At 32.1% G+C, this 18,334-nt stretch overlaps 1 protein-coding gene across 1 annotated transcript; it reads right to left on the reverse strand.

The window, feature by feature from the left end:
• Positions 1-976: 976 nt before the first annotated feature.
• Positions 977-16,664, reverse strand: LOC124367827. Its single transcript, XM_046824963.1, has 6 exons — positions 16,533-16,664; positions 8,029-8,171; positions 6,061-6,200; positions 4,698-4,780; positions 2,771-2,857; positions 977-1,171 (listed from the first exon to the last, which is right to left on the reverse strand). The coding sequence occupies exons 2-6, from the start codon at positions 8,140-8,142 to the stop codon at positions 1,050-1,052; spliced, it is 546 nt and encodes a 181-aa protein (XP_046680919.1). The 5' UTR covers positions 8,143-8,171; positions 16,533-16,664; the 3' UTR covers positions 977-1,049.
• Between the last annotated feature and the right edge of the window lie 1,670 nt (positions 16,665-18,334).

Raw genomic sequence — 18,334 nt, forward strand, 5'->3', positions numbered from 1 at the left:
GATTTGCGTCATATAAACTTGTGACAACTGTTTATATGTAAGATGTAATATGAGAAAAATGTGTACTTGGAGAAATCAATTATTACGTATGTCAGTTTTGTATCTTAAGTGTGTCATCAAAAATAACCCTACATGTCTTTTGTAAGTAAATGAGTTCAAATTAGCTAAGACTTCCGATTGGAGGTACGGACGTTTCTCAACGCAAGCTATTAATGTATTTCTAAATTTGTGACTGAATTGCTCACTGCTTAAACAATTGGATATTATACGAAAAAATTTAACAGTTTATTTTTAAAATGTTTAAATAAATATCAGATCTATGCAATCCCTTTGAGTGCCATGTGGCGTATGGGACGTGCAGAGTCATCATCGTTGCAAAATAACTAACAGATACTCATCAAGTTATTCAACATTGCTAAAAGTTGTTGATCTTAAGATGCGCCTATTTTTATTTTAGGCTCTAACAAATGTTAAAATTAAAAAAAAATTAAATGTCAAGTCATTTTGTGTCTCTAGTATAATTATGCAACATATTCCATTTTAAAGGTATGAGTATATATATACTCAGCCATCGGCACTCCCAAAACATCCAAAGTCGTTCCTGGTTAAGTTCTTGTCCAATCCTAAATATTAAAGTGAAGTTCCTCATTTTTTGAAGTTAGTTGAAACAAATCCAAAAACTATTACATTTAATATTTAAAATAATTAACAAGTATACAGTTAACAAGAATGACTAAAAAGTACTAATTTATCTTTACAATGAAACATGTTAAGGGCGTAAAAGTCTTTATCATTGCTCTTCAGGGGAACATTCACCATAACCGCTCTTAATATTCTGAAAATAAAACACCATTTCTTAATAAAAATTCAATTCATGAAAGAAAGTGTTTTTATCTAGTATAAAAAATATATCAAACACAAATATGTAAAATATTTTTGTAAGAAAAACGATACAAAATTAAAGGTTCTAGAACTCTAATTAAAAACGTTTATTTTATAAGAGACTACAGAATTAGTTCACAGATGTATTGAAGGAAGAGATAAAGGTTTTAGATGTCTATTAGAACTCCAGAAAATTCATACTGCTCATCCAGGCGTCGAATCTCTGCCTCTTCGTCATCGGTTAAAGGTCCATGAGCCAACACGTGCCTATAGTCTACGTCGTTGTCACCTGTAGAAAAATAGAATATACTCATTATAGTTAACAATTAACACAAGGAATTGGCTCACTTACTGTTTAACTAACATAGCCTTTGATTTACTTCTACGATCTGCTGAGTATATAGGCCAATACTAAATAGTTTACCTTCGCAGATCACTTGAAATTTATGAACGAAACTTATATTAAGAGCTCCATACTTAACAGTATTAGGTATTCTAATAATAACATTTACTTGAACTGGATACATCCGAAAACGAGTTCCCTACATTGCCCATGTTAAATAAGGTTACTTTGATCTATCTTTTCTCAGAAACTACTACACATATAGGCTAAGGTTCTATTATAGCAGCAAACCACATTTACCTATACATTATAATATAACTTCTAATTTTTTTATAATTTTTTTTAAAAACCTCAGTGGTGTATCTCTATTTTAATAAACAATTAGCAGTTTCAAAGTTCTAGCTAGAAAGCTCTCTGATAAATTGTATATTATATTAGAAATTGAAACCTTTGAAAAACGAGGAATTTTAAAATGATTACATTATTTACGATTGTATTGAACTTTTTTGGAAAAAGCATATAATTCAAATTTTACCTATTATAAATTACTTTAACCGGAACATAAAGTACATTCATTGATTTTCATGAGCAAAATCAACTTTTAGGCATGCAAACCCATCTACTGAATTTCTAGGACGTATTTTACAGGTATAAAATCCACGTTTTCTAACGTTTTAGGGTTAGGTGTGTAACATTGTAAGCAATCAGTTTAATGAACAAAGTAGAAACTTTTAAAAACCAAAACTGTAAAATATTAACTGTAAAGTAGGTCTTTTTACTAGGGTTGGAGGCTAGAATCCCTCTCTTGTATTTAACTTGGAGACCAGGCAATATTAAATAAACGTACGTGGCTTAGAATTCATTGAACGCTGCATTACCCCAACAAATAAGAGATATTTTTTGTAAAATAACCACAAAAATATTACTGTGTCTTTTAAATATAACCAAAAGAATATTACTACGAATACATTATTGTCTGAAGAGGTAAAATCACATCATTGCTGGAAATAACACGAATAGGAGGCATATTAGTTGTTACAATGTGACAAACAATAATCAGTAAAATTTTTTCCATCTACTAAATTAAGTATTGGCCAGTATGAGAGAGTAAAAAGATAACTGTAAATTTAATACTGTATGGATAAAATCATAAAATACACAGTTATAAATGATAGAATTTACTTTTTGCTTCATCTCTCAATTAACTATCTCTAAGATTAGTTCCAATTTGAAAATCCCTTGAGTACTTTCTAATTAATTAAAGCCAGGATCGTAATTATATCCCACGAAAAAAGAGACACTCGTGTTTTAATCAATCATTCTTTATTCCCTTTGCCAATATAGATACCATTGGATCGCCAATACTATGTAAAGTATCTCCAACATTTGAATTGTACACCATCAACAGGTATTGATAAAAATGACCTCATTGCTATGCTCATTTTGTAAACAAGTTTTATCACAATACCATGCATTGAAGAAAGAGAAGTCAGCTACCATAAGAACTTTTATAACCCTGCTTATATTGCAAGATTGTAAGCTTACCTCCTTCATCACTGCATATGTAGTAAAATGCGTATCTGCAGGGCACATACTTCAGGAACGAAATTTTATATACGATCCTCTTCTCTCCTGAAACAATCAAATACGTTTACTGGATTTCTTATCCTTATCATTTAGTTACTAATGCTAATATTTTTTGGGGTGACTTCCAGTAATTATTAAATAGTTTCATATGAGCTTTATTTTTTTATTTTATTATTGAATTATTTTAAAACATTCACCTAGTTTTCGGGGCACTTGGCAAAAGCCCCGCCGTACTGTGAAGGAACACATTCAAAATACGTAACCTTACTTATTATGTGCTCACAGTACCTGTACAAAGTACTTGTAACAGTTTTAACCCCACAAGTAGCTGCACCAATCCTCGAATGTTACGCTGCTATAGTTTGTCGTTTTTGTAGAACAATATACCTCTCCAAAACAAGAAACGGAGAGGCAATTTTAGACAGTATGTTTTCTTGAATCCGATAGGAAAATTTCCTATAAAAAGAAATAGATCTTCAGCAGCATTAGTTTTGGGTAGAGATTGCACTGGGAGGATATTTAAAGTGCTAAAAATTTCGAATATACATTTGTTCAAATAATATTTTTGGCACAATAAAACCAATCGTCAGACTCACAAATCTATGGTAAATCAGCGTCAGCCAACCGACAGAGGGTTAAAGTGACCAATTTCAGTTTCTTCTAATTGTCTAATGATGATATAACTATTGTTTAAGTGTACAAAAGTCGATTTTAAGTGGATCAAGGTAAGAAAATTATAATTAGAGAAAAGATTTTGATACCCTTCCATTTCAACCCCTATAAAAATTTGCGTAGCTGGCGGTAAATGTTTTTTAAGAAAAGATTCCTCAATAGATTTAAAGAAAACAGTTTACCTGAATGTATATTGCTAATTGGCTCTCATCTTCTAGAATATTTGTATTTCGTTATTTGAAAGTGACCACTTTCAGTTTTTTCAAGTTATCTGATGATGATATAACTATTATTTACGTGTATAAGGATCAGTTTAGGTGGATCAAGCTAGGAAAGATATAATTAGGATAAACAGATAACCCATTTGATACCCTTCCATTTAAACCAATACAAAATTTACTTAGTTGGCGGTCAATGACTTTTTAAGAAAAAATTCCTCAATAGATTTCAAGAAATCAGGTTACGTGATTATATAGCAATAATTCGTTAATCTGCAACTCGTTAATCGATTCACCTGGAATAAACAACGGACAACAGATTAACCTATGGACAACTATCATATGAACAATATATCATATTGTCCATATGATATATTTTAATTGTTGTTAGTGCCAGTAAAAATGACCAATAATAGGTTACGTGGCAAGAAAAATAGATCCTTTCATGAAGGATTCTAATGATGAAAAGTTTTGATGAAGAATTTACTATCAAGAGTAATAAATCGGAGGAGGATTGCGATCGTGTCGCAGGAAAACAGCTTTAAATATCCGATCATTATAAATGAAATGATTGGCCAGCAATCGAAACTAGGCTGACAAAATTCGGTGTAACTGATGATACAATCACATACCTTTTGATGAAAGTTGATTCAGATTTGGTAATAACTAGATTTCTGAACTGCAATGAAAATTGTAGATAAATTGATGAAGAATGGTGTAACCTATTTTGAATAAAATTCGATGATTTATTATCAATTTAAAGCTGAATATCTATACACGTTAATAATAGGTAAAACAATGAAATTCCTTGTGCCTGTCTGGTGATAAAATATTTACAGGGTGAATGGGATCCAACAATCCCATCTCAAATAATAAAATACCTCTTTAATTGGCTGATTTCTGAATAGGTAAAGGACATCCTAACATGAAAGTCTAATAAAAAGAGGTTTATTTGCGTGTTTTATAGAGATTCACAATATTTAATTATATTTTACCTCTTGTAATTACAGTCACGTGTCCGTTAGATGAATCATAAACGTCTTCGTCAGCGAACACTTTGTATTCCTCGTCACCGTAGCTACAGATAAGAAAACACAAAGAATTATAACCATTTTCTTGTATAATTAATCAAAATATAATCTAATTACGTGTAGGTTGTTAATAACCAAACTGAATACTTGTGCGTTATAATTTTTGTAAAAAAAAAAAGAAAAAAGAATGGTGAACCAATAACTTCAAATGTTCTTATAGTTTCCAAAATGGAGCCGAAAAGCAACTATTAAGTAATTGCTTAAGTTCCTGTATTTGCATACACTGTAAATTAATATTCAATCAATTTGTCAGTTTCTATTTAGTTACGGTTAGAATAACGATAGTTGAATTTGAGAGTTAAGTATTCACTACATGTATTCTACATCTCTAGCGAGTTAATTATAAAGAAGAAGTTTTAACTACAATATAAAATTATGTACTATGAAAATTACTTGTAAACTCGTACTTCACACAGAAAATTAGTATTAACAAAATGTTCGGCCAACGTTTCAGGTATGATCAGCTTTTATGTTTAATGGTACTTTATACTGAATAACATCTCTACTTCTTAAATTTTATGCTCAGCTTTTCTGAGATAGTGAAAAGATCTGTTTCAAATGTGCAGACTCTTTAAACAGTTTTGGAGAATATCATACAAATTATAATTATGCTAGGTACCTACGCAAACTTTTACGCAATCATGGATACTTTGTACCTAATAAATTACTACTCTTTTGTCTGGGAATATTTGCTAATAATTTTCCGAATATTCCTTCTAAATCTTTAAAACCCTATTAAATTTGCTGGAAATGTAAAGATTTGCACAAATATTATAAAACATATTTTTGTCAACTTTATACATTGTTACGTATTATAAAACAAATAATTTTAATGAATTAGATACAAAATTTAATGAAATTTAGTACAACTTGTACGCAGTATAGGGGATAAATTATGAATGTGCTTAATACGAAAATGTTTCAATAATTTAGACTTTAGTTTGATTTGGAACCAATGGTATTTATTTTATTTTTTAATTTCAGGTTGCCATGTTTCAAGTTTTCAAAAATATTTTAATGTATTTAGTAGAATGTTGCAAATAAAATGTAAATATTTACTTAATATTCAAATACTTAAAACGTAACACAAACAACAATTTTTTACTACGCTTTGAACACTTTGTACTAAAGGAGTTCACGAATTTAGGGAATTAGAATGCAGCATAAAATATAATATTCTAATCGTATTCATATTATTTAGAAGGAAAACTTGTTTTTATAACATGAAATTGTCCTGTAACCACCCATCAGTTTTGTAACTACTTACTTTTTATAGTAAATTATTGTGTGATACTGTCCATAGCACTCAGTTGGTTCAGTAACCAAATACATCGACTCATAGTTCTTGCTAATGTTGGTGAATGGAACTTTGACAAACAACCAAACACCGTTGTTTTCTTCAGAAAACTGTAAAGCAAACAAAATCATACCAAATTTTATTCTTCCATATTAAATGTAACAAACAGAGGAAAATGGTTTGAAATGTATTTAATTCAAATTTAAATATATGACTTTTATAAAATTTTAAAGATATATGTTCATATTTTTGGAGCTATAGTCAAGTTAGGAGTTTAAGGACACTGAACCTTCTCTCGTTCTTATAAGGCATGCATTTAATTTAATAAAAAATAAAAAATATAAAGTACCTTATAATGAAGTATTGCAGGAGGACCATTAGAGGTCGCTTTAAAAAAAAAAAAAAAAAGCTCAGTCAGTTTTATGGTCATAGTTTTCCAAGATAATGCTAATTTTTCTGCGGAATAAAGATGGATTTCATGTTCAAATACTATTTAAATTATTCCTATACTCATACTGAATAATACCATCAGCAAAGTGAATTACAACACGTGTTGCTGAAAAATAATAAGTTATACTGTGAATTAGAAAAATCTTTCAGTCCGTTTTTGCTCTAATATTACAAGAGTAACTTAAAATAAAAGTAACTTAAAATAAAAGTAACAAAAACAAATATACATACATATAATAATACGAAATTGAAAATTAACAGTAGTTTAACTATTTAATATAATAAACTGTCTGTGAAACAGATTTACTGAATTAATTGAAATTTTAGAAATAATAATGTATGACATTCATTATATTTAGTGCAATTATATAAACTATAAAAAGTGTGCCTGAAAATAGTGTTACAAATTTGTTTGTTCGTACTTGTTTTTTATATCACGTAACATTTCCAGAAAGCGGTTGTAGAAAATTTAAAGTAGTTTAAAACATTGCGGGAATAATTAAGATCGCCATAAGTTCCGTGGTTCTTAATAGATTCAGACTAAACTTGGTACAGACACATCCGCTTCTTAAAATCTTTTAGCAATTTCGAGGAAAATTTATTTTTACTAACTCATAAGGATTCAAAAAGTATAGAAGTATATAGTTCAACCATAATAAGTTAATATGTTTTTAAACATAATTTTGGATTTACTGCAACTAAATCCGTGATTTTATAAACAGATATAATGCTTAGAACAATGTTTATCTTGTAAGGTTTCAAGATTATGGAGTTTCGAAATATTTGAAAGGTGTATTATTATATTAACACGCCAACATTAAGGTTTACTGTCCCATAAGTGATGTGGAAAATAAACTATAACGCATCTTCAGTTTGGCATTTAGAGATGACGGCCACATGTGATATTTACCTTTCTTCCGACTTAGCCGGAAGGGACATTTTATCTTATTTTGACCATTCTCACATTGTGCAAGGCTTCTTAAACCTCGTCGATACAGTAGAAGATCTACAGTACAGAACAAAATGTGAAATTGCCAAAAAATGATTTGAATCTTCTCTTTAATCTACATCTTGCTTTGCATATGGTTTTCCATACGACAACTGTCTCTCTTTTATTAAACTAATGAAAGTGAATATGCAATAAATTAATATTATTACACAACTGGATGAAGAATTTTAAAATGTATATTCATATAAATGAGTTTAATAATGTAAAATAATAGGTAACTATTTATTTGCACCAATTACTAATATATGTGTCGTGTAATTTTGAAAAAAAAAACAGCATTGTTAAAATCTACATTCTTTAGCAATTAGATTTCATTTAGTTATTTACTAGTATAACCTGTATATTATCAAAACAATTGCTGATGGATATGATTTATATTATCCTAATCTACAGGAGACTGATTATTCAGTCTACAAAACAAAATATTTGGCAGCTCCAATAGTTGCTAGTAAATGTATGGATTTGATGACTAAGCTTACCCGTTGTATGTTGAAAGTCTTGTCAGTGATGATCGTGACGTTACAGGGGCCAACGTTATCTACGACAGCTGAGGCGAAGGAGGCCCCTAGGAGGAGAATTATCACACGCTGCATTCTAATTCATTGATTAGAATCCTAAATCACTGTAAAAAAAACACAAAACTATCACATAAATGCCTGTGATCTGTAAAACATATTTTCTCATCCTGAACAACTGTGTTTGCTTGTAAGTCATATGATTCGAGAGTTGTTTTATTTTGAATATGTATATTATTGTTATTTGTTATTGTAATTTATTTCTCTGTCTAGTGTATTTAGTGCTTTTTTGTATTCTTACATTTTGTCATCTTGTTTCATTTTACTGTTATAAGACGTTATTTCCGTATAAATAAATAAAAATCAAATATACGAACACTCACTCTTGAAAAATAATTTTAAGGTTTAAGATTGAAATCAATATTGCCTGAGAAAACTTATTCAAGCAAGTAAAAAATAAAGTAACTTTGGAATGTATAAGAAGTCATTCAGCCTAATAATTAGAGAGTCGTTTTCAAATATTTATATTTCTAAATTAGTTCAGTCCTATAACTACTTTTTGCAATAAAATACAGGATTTCTCCTTAAATGACTTAGATTACTATTATCTGAATCCTAGAAACTGAATCTACCGATGGTACTTGGTGAATGAATGAATGAATGAATGAATGAATGAATTTCCTCTCTCATAGTTACAAAGATCTCAACATACATGCAAAAACAGGAAATGATCTCCACAAGGGCATAGCCTGTGTGTGGAGATCGAGACGCGATCAGCAGCCTGAATATGTACTCATCAACATAAAAAAGCAATGTAAATCTTCGTATGGAAAACAACGTAATGACAACATGAAATGCAACTTTTGTATGCTCGTAATATAAGAAAAAACAAATACTTCATAGCTACAACAAAGCAAGTGTATGACAATAAGGTAACAACCAGATAACAACCGCAGAAATGATCAATGGCAGATGGATGATTAATAAATGATAACAAGAATATAAACTGAATTTATGCAAAATAAAAACATGATATCGGTTAATTAGGAGGCTTGGAACCTCTCACACACTTATACACTCACGCCACACATAAACCATCATAAATCTCTCTCTCTCTCTCTCTCTCTCTCTCTCTCTCTCCCCCTCTCCCTCAATCCATCTCTCTCCCCTCTCCCTCCCTCCATCTCTATCCCCCCTTGCTCCCCTTTACTTTATCTCCCCCTTCCTGTCCCTACATTTACCACCATCAAAAGACATTCTATCAACACTCAAATCCTACACAGTTACAACATCATGACACCAACCCACTGTCAATGCTACAGATGAAAACGAATTATGGGTATGGTGAATAGGTTCAACAATTATGCTAATGTGCATACAAAGAAGTTATTAAAATATTCAAACTCAACTTTATCTATGTTTAGTAGCCATAAGGTTACTTTGTTTTTATAAGTTACGGCTTTTTATACACTTGGTAAACTTAAGACAATCTGGTAATTTAGGAAAAAATATAGCAAAATTTGTGCAATTGATGGACTTCTCTAATTTCGGGGCAATAATCACAGAGGACACTGCCAATCTGGTCGAGTAGCTATGGTTCACTTGATTAAAAATATTACTGTGGTTTTTTGAACATGTACATTATAAAATTTCTAACATATAAATGTCTAACGTTAAAAACCTTAAATTCATCAAATAACAAATCTGAAGGATAAAGACGATTTTTTTTCAAGGCAGCTTTAATAATTGCTTTTTGGACGATTTCTAATGGTAACAGCGAGCTCTTAAATGTCCCACCCCAAGCAATAATTCCGTACTGCAGAATAGGCTGTACGAATGCGTAATAAACCATTTTTAGTAAATCAAATGTTAAAATATTACAAAGTTTAAAACAAATAAAAATGTGTTTCCTCAACTTACTTCTTATATATTGGATATGAGCTGTCCATTTCAACCGATTATCAAAAAATACTCCTTAACTTGTACTCAGATACACGCTCTACACATTCACATGACATACAGCCAGCCACTCCGCCACAAGTGTGAAGCCTCAGGTGTAAATTATCCGGATCATGACCCCTCCGAAGTGCCACTGCCATGCAATTTGTTTTTTTGACGTTGATGGTGAGTCCATTTTGGTCAAACCAGCGCTTTACAGTGTTTGGACCACGCTCAGCCGCCCCATACACCTCTGGCCAGCTGGACCCCTCGAAACAAAGAGCTGTGTCATCCGCGTATAAAAATATTTTACCAATTTGCCATATTTATTTTACCTAAAATTGTTTTAATATAATATCAAGAATAATATAGGACCTAAAGTACTTCCTTGAATTACACCGTACTGTATGGTCTTCCTCGAAACTCAGCTCCCCCTGAATTGTGACCACCTGACTTCTGTCTCGGAAGTAGTCTTTAAAACCAGTTCAAGGTTGAATCGTGAGCCCCCAAGAAATAATATAATTTCTTAATTAATAAGTCCTGATTAATTGTGTCAAAACGCTTTAGCCAAATCAATAAATACCAATAGAGCCTTCCTGTTTTTGCCCACAGCATCATGTAAACTCTTTAGTCAACAAAAATATAAAGCATCATTCAAATTCCTATCGCTCCTAAATCCAAATTGGTTTTGATAAATTATATTGTTGATTTTTAAATAATTGACAAGTTGGTTCTTAACACATTTCTCTAAGATTTTTGCAAGTACACTAGATAAAGTAATATGTCTATAGCTTATACACTCATGTTTCGGACCCCCCTTAAAAAATTGGAATAAACTTTACCCACTCTTAGCAGGAATCCCGTCAATCCCCGGAGCGGAGCCCCCCTGAGTTCGGTGACACTCCGAAAAATATCATCCTGAGTGAGGGGAACCAACCTGAGGGCCGAAAATCAACCGCGAAGTCACCATCATCAATAACAAGATCAGTCACGGGAGGGACAGCACTGGCTAGCCCTGCCCCAACACTGACATAATAATCATTGAAAGTGTCCGCAACCTTAATCACGTCACTTTTATCAGGCTCCCTATTCCCTTCCAAAAAAATGGGTCAATTTTTGAAAGCTTCTTTTCGTTTAGTATTACCGGTAAAATTTCGCTAATACTTTTCCATAGGAATTTTGCGTTATTCTTGTTCACGTTAATATTATTACGAAAAAATAGTCTTCTTTCGCCGTCTTAATAAGGTTACTAAGTACATTCCGGTAGGATTTAAACTGAGCAATAAGAATAGGATTGAAAGGTTGTTTTTTTTTTAATTGTTTTGCTAATCTTATCTCTGTGTCTGACCGACTTAACCACTCCTCTAGTCATCCACGGTTTTATTTTCATTTCTTTCGCGGGAATGTGTTTATCTTCTGTAAAGCTTTTCAATATTGTCTTGTATCTGATGAACAAATAGCTCGCTAGAAGTTGTTGACGTCGTCTGTTTCAACTACATACTCCCAATTAGTTAGGGAAATGAGATGTGCTAACTTTTTTGAAATCTATAAAAATGTTGTGATATGTTTTACTAAGTTTAGAATTGGTAATATTGTTATTAATTGCAGCAACTGTAAAATAATGATCCGTTATTTCTGCTTTAATTACACCGAATCTTACATCTTTCGTGGTACGTGAGTCGACAAAAATATGATCAATGCAGCTGCTTGTATTTGTGGTGACACGAGTGGGTAAGTTAATACCACAGACATAGCCCACGCCGTAGAGCACATCCAGGTAACGCAGGTAAAGTAACTAGTCCTACAATACTAGACTTTTATAGTTATTATGGTAAAATGCTACTTTTTATAGTTAGCCATAATAAAAGATTATATTCGTGAATATAACTAATTGCAAACTTGAATGAGATTGAAAAAGTTGATGTTCGTTAATTATTTGCAAAAATTAAACCTTAGCAATTTTTAAATTCAGACTTATTACGTAACATTATAATAGTGTATCTGTGAGATAATTAGTGATTAATACAAAGCAAATAAGCAGTAGTATGATACCGAACTACAAATCTTCTTCGCCATGAAGGACTTGTCCTAACGAACAAATGAAGTAATCGGGAATTGCGGTTAGTTTCTTATTTCGGTTCTCTGCAACGAAGTCTAGTATTGTAGGACTAGTTGCTTTAGCAATCGTTGCTTATGGAAAGTTAAATTTTGGCTCTGACAGAAAACATTCGTTCCTATGGGGAATTACATTTTCTGTTATAGAACTATTAATGCTATTAGTACTCACATATATCTGAATCAGTCATATGTTTACGTAATATGATTTAATATGCGAACTGCAACAACATAGGATACATTTGTGAGCTTTTATCTAGGGCTTTTTTTCTAAGAATTTCGAAATATCGATATGGCAGATGTGAAAACGCTATCCAGAATCTTTAATCTTTAATCTTTACAAGACGGATTTATTTACCACCGCAATCATCAACAGAAGGTCAATCCTTCTAAGTTGTTGAGAAGGCCAAAATCTGGACAAATTGCAATCTAGATCTGTGATAACCACACGAATCAACGAACCATATATCAGTATCCGTTTCTTTTTAGCTACTCCAAGGTATTTTTTATGGTAGTATCATCGTATATATTTACTATATTTCTAGGTTGAATAATATCATCTACAATAGGTTTTTTTATCATTGCAAATCCCTATATATGTATTATATCTTGTCAAACAGTGAGACCGAGTTTATCTAATAACCTTAATTTAACTCTGTTAACCTTAGTTTATCTAAAGGATAACAGCATTTCGGAAATTCAAGTTGTTACAAAAAATAGAATCCTCTATTGTGTCTTTTCCTGGTCTTTGTTTCACACTAACGAGTTTTATTCATTTGTGTTTACGAAGCATCTGTGTTGCCTTTTTTAACACCTAAAAATTATGTTAGATTCCAAACCTTGAAACGTAATGTTTAATTTTTCAACCAAAAAAGATGGTTAATATCCGAATCCTGATACTCTTTTGAATCATTTATTGTCAATAATAAATTTTAACAAAGAACCATAAGTTATATCAAAATTACTTGCGAAGCCAGTTGAAGAGGTTGTCTACAACGATTCAATTTTAATCTTGAAAAATATTTCCGTAGCCCAAGTTATCATTATATTAAATAATAGGCTCGGGAATGTCCTCCAATCATTGTGAATTATAAAATAGTTTTACGTTTCCTTAAGGTTGAATAATTCGTGGATTATAAAATTTCTGATAATCTTTTAAATCTCGTATGCCACTTGCAGTGTGATGAAAAGTGTCGATCAATGCTCGTCTCGAAAGTTCTATTTCAGGACTCGAGATAATTTTCCACTCCAAGCAATCTAAATGCAATCTAGCCCAGAAATAGGTCAATGGAAAAATTGTTCAACTCCACAAGACGGAAAAAACATTCCCATGAGTCTTCATACCAAAGTAGAAGGCTTAGCATGTTCTAAAAATTAGTACATACATGAACACATTGTAATTATGCAGCCCTGATCCACTTCACAATATCGTGGCTTCTTGAGTACCACAGGTTCCTCGAAGAGCGCTCGGTTAGAGTACTGTTTTATCTTAACGTAATCATTGGGTGTTAATCTTGAATTTCATAACAATATTTTATACATCCAATGTCAGGTGAAGTTCATTGAAAACTTCCTCAATATAAGTATTCATACTGGAATAGAATAGTACAGAGTCAATTTACTCTAATTGTTATTTTATACCCAATCATGTTTCCTATTGCATACTCAAATTTAAATCATATGCTCAGATTTAATTAGTTTCTTGCAATAATCCTTAAAGTTTTTAAAAAAATTCACACAGAAAAGGTATTCACACAGGTAAATAATACGACAGTCAGAGAGTTCTGCCACGTTAGGAAGTGCGTTTAGATCACTTTAGAGTTCCACGCGTCACCTCCCGCTAATATATCACTTGTAACATATATTTTACACGTTATATCACGCTGAAAGCTTGCTCTTGGGAAATTTTGGCGCATTAAATTACGCTGATACATCAATCCCCGCGATGTTGGATCCATCCTGAAAGAGTTTTGACACGTTAGATCGTTCCTAACAGAGTTCTGTCTCTTAGTAGTGTTGCTAGATCGCTAGATCTAACAGAGTATTGACACGTTACATCACGTTGTTAGATCGCTTCTAACAGTGTTCTGACTCGTTCGTTATAGTGTTGCTAGATTGCTCCTAACAGAGTACTGACGCGTTAGGTTACGCTGTTAAATCGTTTATAACAGAATTATAACGGATTAGGTCGCGGTTTTAGATCATTTCTAACAGAGTTCTGACACGTTTTTTTGTTTGGTTAAATCGTTCCTAACAGTGATGTTACATATTACGTCAAGCTGTTATATCACTCAAAACACATATTTCTGACGTTATAAACCTCTGTTAGATCGCTACTAACAAAACACTTTCACGCGTGTTCATGCTTTGAAATCGCTCAAATAAATGGCCAACGTATTAGGTTGCACTTTTAGATCACTTCTAACAGAAATCTGACGCCTTTTTTTGTTTTGTTAAATCGCTCCAAACAGTGTACCGACAAGTTACGTTACGATTTTACATAACTCATAACAGATACAGTAGCTATCGTAGGGAAGGGTTGATCCCATGTGAATGTTGAGTTTAGCTCCAGTTTACCTTCCTCTTAGTGCAGCGTCTAGAATCTGACACTGTTATAGACTTGACTACTGAAATCTGGAGTCATGTTCGTCTCAAGAAATCAAAAAAATTCGGCGATGAATAATCCCAAAATGAACTTGTTAGATCGTTTCGATATCAGAGACACCTATACCCAAAGACATAGTGTAATATAGGTGAAGAGATATTCTCATTGTGTCATCAGGTGTACAATTGAGTACACTACGATGTAAAAGACACGATCTCTAAGCACAATGGAGCAACCGTGTATTCTACACATAAAGTAGCTAGGTGGGAAGGGTTGATTCCATGTGAATATTGAGTTAAGATCCGATTCACCTTCCTCTTAATGCAGCGTCTTTAATCTGACATTGTTGCAGACTTGTACAGTTAGATCTCGACTTTTAGAATAAAGACTAGATCAGTAACTCATGTTTATAAAGAATAGTACTAATTTTTTAGTCGATTTTAGTATTCCTTTGCTGTTTAGGCTAAATAAAAACTAAAATACCCATAAAATATTAGTAGGGAAATTATAAATGATATTTAAACGATACGCATGATATAAGTAGAAATTTATCATTATTGCTCCTTTAAAAGTGATGAACGAACAAACTATAGGAAAAAGGACAACAGTTCACTTAATCCCTGTTTTTGCGGAATAATAAGTGAGATAAAATATGTCGTATACTTAAGTAGAAACTGTTTCCAACAATTAAGCAGTGCTTTTTGCGCCACTCTTGTAAATGTGACGAATACTTTTCACATCTTCTAGTATTATCACGATACTTTAGTTCATTTGATTTGCTAAATCTTAATCTAAATTTGATTTGGTATTTTTTCGTTTTCTAATGATCGTCTTTTCGTCATTCATTTCTTGCCTCTTAAGCTACGTCAGTTAGTTTTCTTGAGACCATATATTTCGTAGACACGTTTTGCAACATTGGTATCTTGTTGTTTTCAAAATATGTATTTTTCTTCTTGCGCTTATTCAGTGATATTAACTGCTTCAAGTACTGTACTTTTATGTGGCTACTAAGAAATATAATATATTTTACAATCTTATCAATCTTATTGAGTACATCATAAATTAGAGGGCTTTGTATACGTGATAGCTATGATGCTATAGAACCACGTGAATATGAACTTTGTCCTTTGTTTATGGGAGGTAAATATGACAACCAGCTGCCAAGTGAGTCGTTTATCATTCTGGGAGCAGGTGATAAGATTTACTCCAGGGAGGCCCTTCTTGCTGTGTTATCCCCTGACTCCCATGAAATCTCTCCCTTTCTCCTCCCTGTCCCTGAGTTTAAATCTGCATTGTCTTCCAAGAGATTTGCTACTACAAGGCATTAACATTCCGGTTTAAGTTGGGATTTTGATAAATAGGAACATCTCTTCTCTGATAAAAGAGATAAATACTGTAACAAAATGTATCACTTTGAAAAAATATAGTTTATAAAGTATTTTACAGCATAAATTATATGCAAGTACGCTTGAATACCAGGCTAGCATTTACTATAACATACCAAATAGGTTGGTGTAGTTCTTTTTATATTTTTGTTTTTGGTCTTATGGTTTTTTTAACCTTTAATAATTTTGAATAAACTAAAACTTTGCTGAAATGGATCTATTTTTAGGATAAAGATAAATGTAGATCTGTTACATTTCACATTTTCGTTCACAACTTAAATCACGTAAAATTGCCTTTACTACGATAATTTAAGATAACGTCACATCTATTAAAATCATTCTATTATATTTATATAAATTTATATTTCATTCGTAACTTTTTTAATTGTTTTAAATTCTATTTTATATACTCTCTAAATACTTACAAACTTGGAAGCTTCTTGTCATGTATATATTCATGCGATAGTGTATTTTCGTTTTGAGACTAGGAAAGATGGAAATAACTCATTTTTTATCAGCAATTCAATTGTTTAAGATACTTACAAGATGGGAACCAATGACAGTTACAGAATATTACTGTCAGACCTGTTATTTATGCTTTAGCTTTGACAAGCAGAACTAAATAATGGCGCAGTTGCTGCACGAAGTGTTATGGTAAGCTAAAATTAATATTAACTTGACTAGTCGAAAATGCAATCTCTACATCATGAGTGATCTCCAAACTAAACGCGCTTTTAATTACATGACTTGTAATTTTATTCCCGTTTTTCGTAGCTAAATGTGCCAAGAGTTGTGCGAAGAGAGTAGGTAAATGTGGGAACCAATAAAGGTTTGGGCTATGACTGCCAACATTTGGTTTGCGTGGATACCATCAAAGCCAGCTAATCACAAATATTTATTGCCATTGTTTGTTGAAATAATCCCAAAAATTGTCCAATAGTGTATAGGTAGACCTATCCCTCTATAAATATTATTATGTTTCAAAATCCTTCATATTTTAAGTTTATTTCCTTCCTTAAATAAATTCCCTAACTCTTCTGTCAAGTGTTTTCTTACAATTTCCTAACAAACAAAACTGATACTACAGAGTATCACAGAACCCGTTAGAACGTACCAAAATAAAAAGCGATCAAACAGATAGATAAATTGCGCTTTTAATTTTTTATTCTAAAGTCATTAGACCTCTTCCTTGGGGTTAGTTTTAAGTCAATACGACCTCTATGTCAGTATTTATCGCTCTGACAGACGGCAATAAATACCGTCCAACCAATGGGATGTTAGTATATAATCCCTCTAGCCTGTCGATCCAACAAGCCTTAGACAAAGAGGGACCTGCCAGTATGTAAAATATTTCAAACATCTAAAATCTTTCTATCAAAAGATTTCGCACAGATGGGCAGACTGATAGACAGACTAATCTTTGACTTGTTTACCTCAAAATCAATGCAAACAAATTTTTAGTGAAGTTTATTGAGAAATTCCTCCTGATAACAAGCGCTGCGTTTCTACTGACGGCAATTAAAACAGGGCAACTTTGTAATAATTAGATGTGAATGTTTTAGCTTAGCTCCATTTTCACCTTCCTATTAGTGCAGCGTCTGGAATCTGACACCTACACAGACTTGACTCCTGGAATCTGGAGTCATGTTCATCTGAACGGATCCAAATAAGGCTGGAGATGAAGAAGCTAAAGATGAACTCTTTACATCGTTTCGACATGAGAGACGCTTAGACTACTAAATATAGTGTAATATAGGTGAAGAGGTATTCTCACCGTCTCATCAGATGTACAATTGAAACCTGATCCCACAATGCGTCTGATTCCAAACGTTGCACTAGAGATATACTCAACATTCACATTCTAGTGATGTATATTTTGGACGTAAGGCTTTTCTATATATATATATATATATATATATTAGTGTATATATATATATATTATAATATATATACACACTTTATTTTTTTCAATTGTGACACAAGCGAAAGTTTTATTTATGAATTGTCCTCATCCAAGGAAAAATCAGTTGATTTTGAGAATTGAAGCTTCGTAACAAAACATAAATTATATCTTACCTTAAAGGTGAGCTGGAACTATACAAATTTATATTATGGTCATATCCGCCCATCTTTCCAAGCCCTACATACACACACACACACACACACACACACACACACACACACACACACACACACACACACACACACACACACACACACACATATA

The sequence above is a fragment of the Homalodisca vitripennis genome, chromosome 8 (genome assembly GCF_021130785.1).
Source record: "Homalodisca vitripennis isolate AUS2020 chromosome 8, UT_GWSS_2.1, whole genome shotgun sequence".
NCBI classification, from domain to species: domain Eukaryota; kingdom Metazoa; phylum Arthropoda; class Insecta; order Hemiptera; family Cicadellidae; genus Homalodisca; species Homalodisca vitripennis.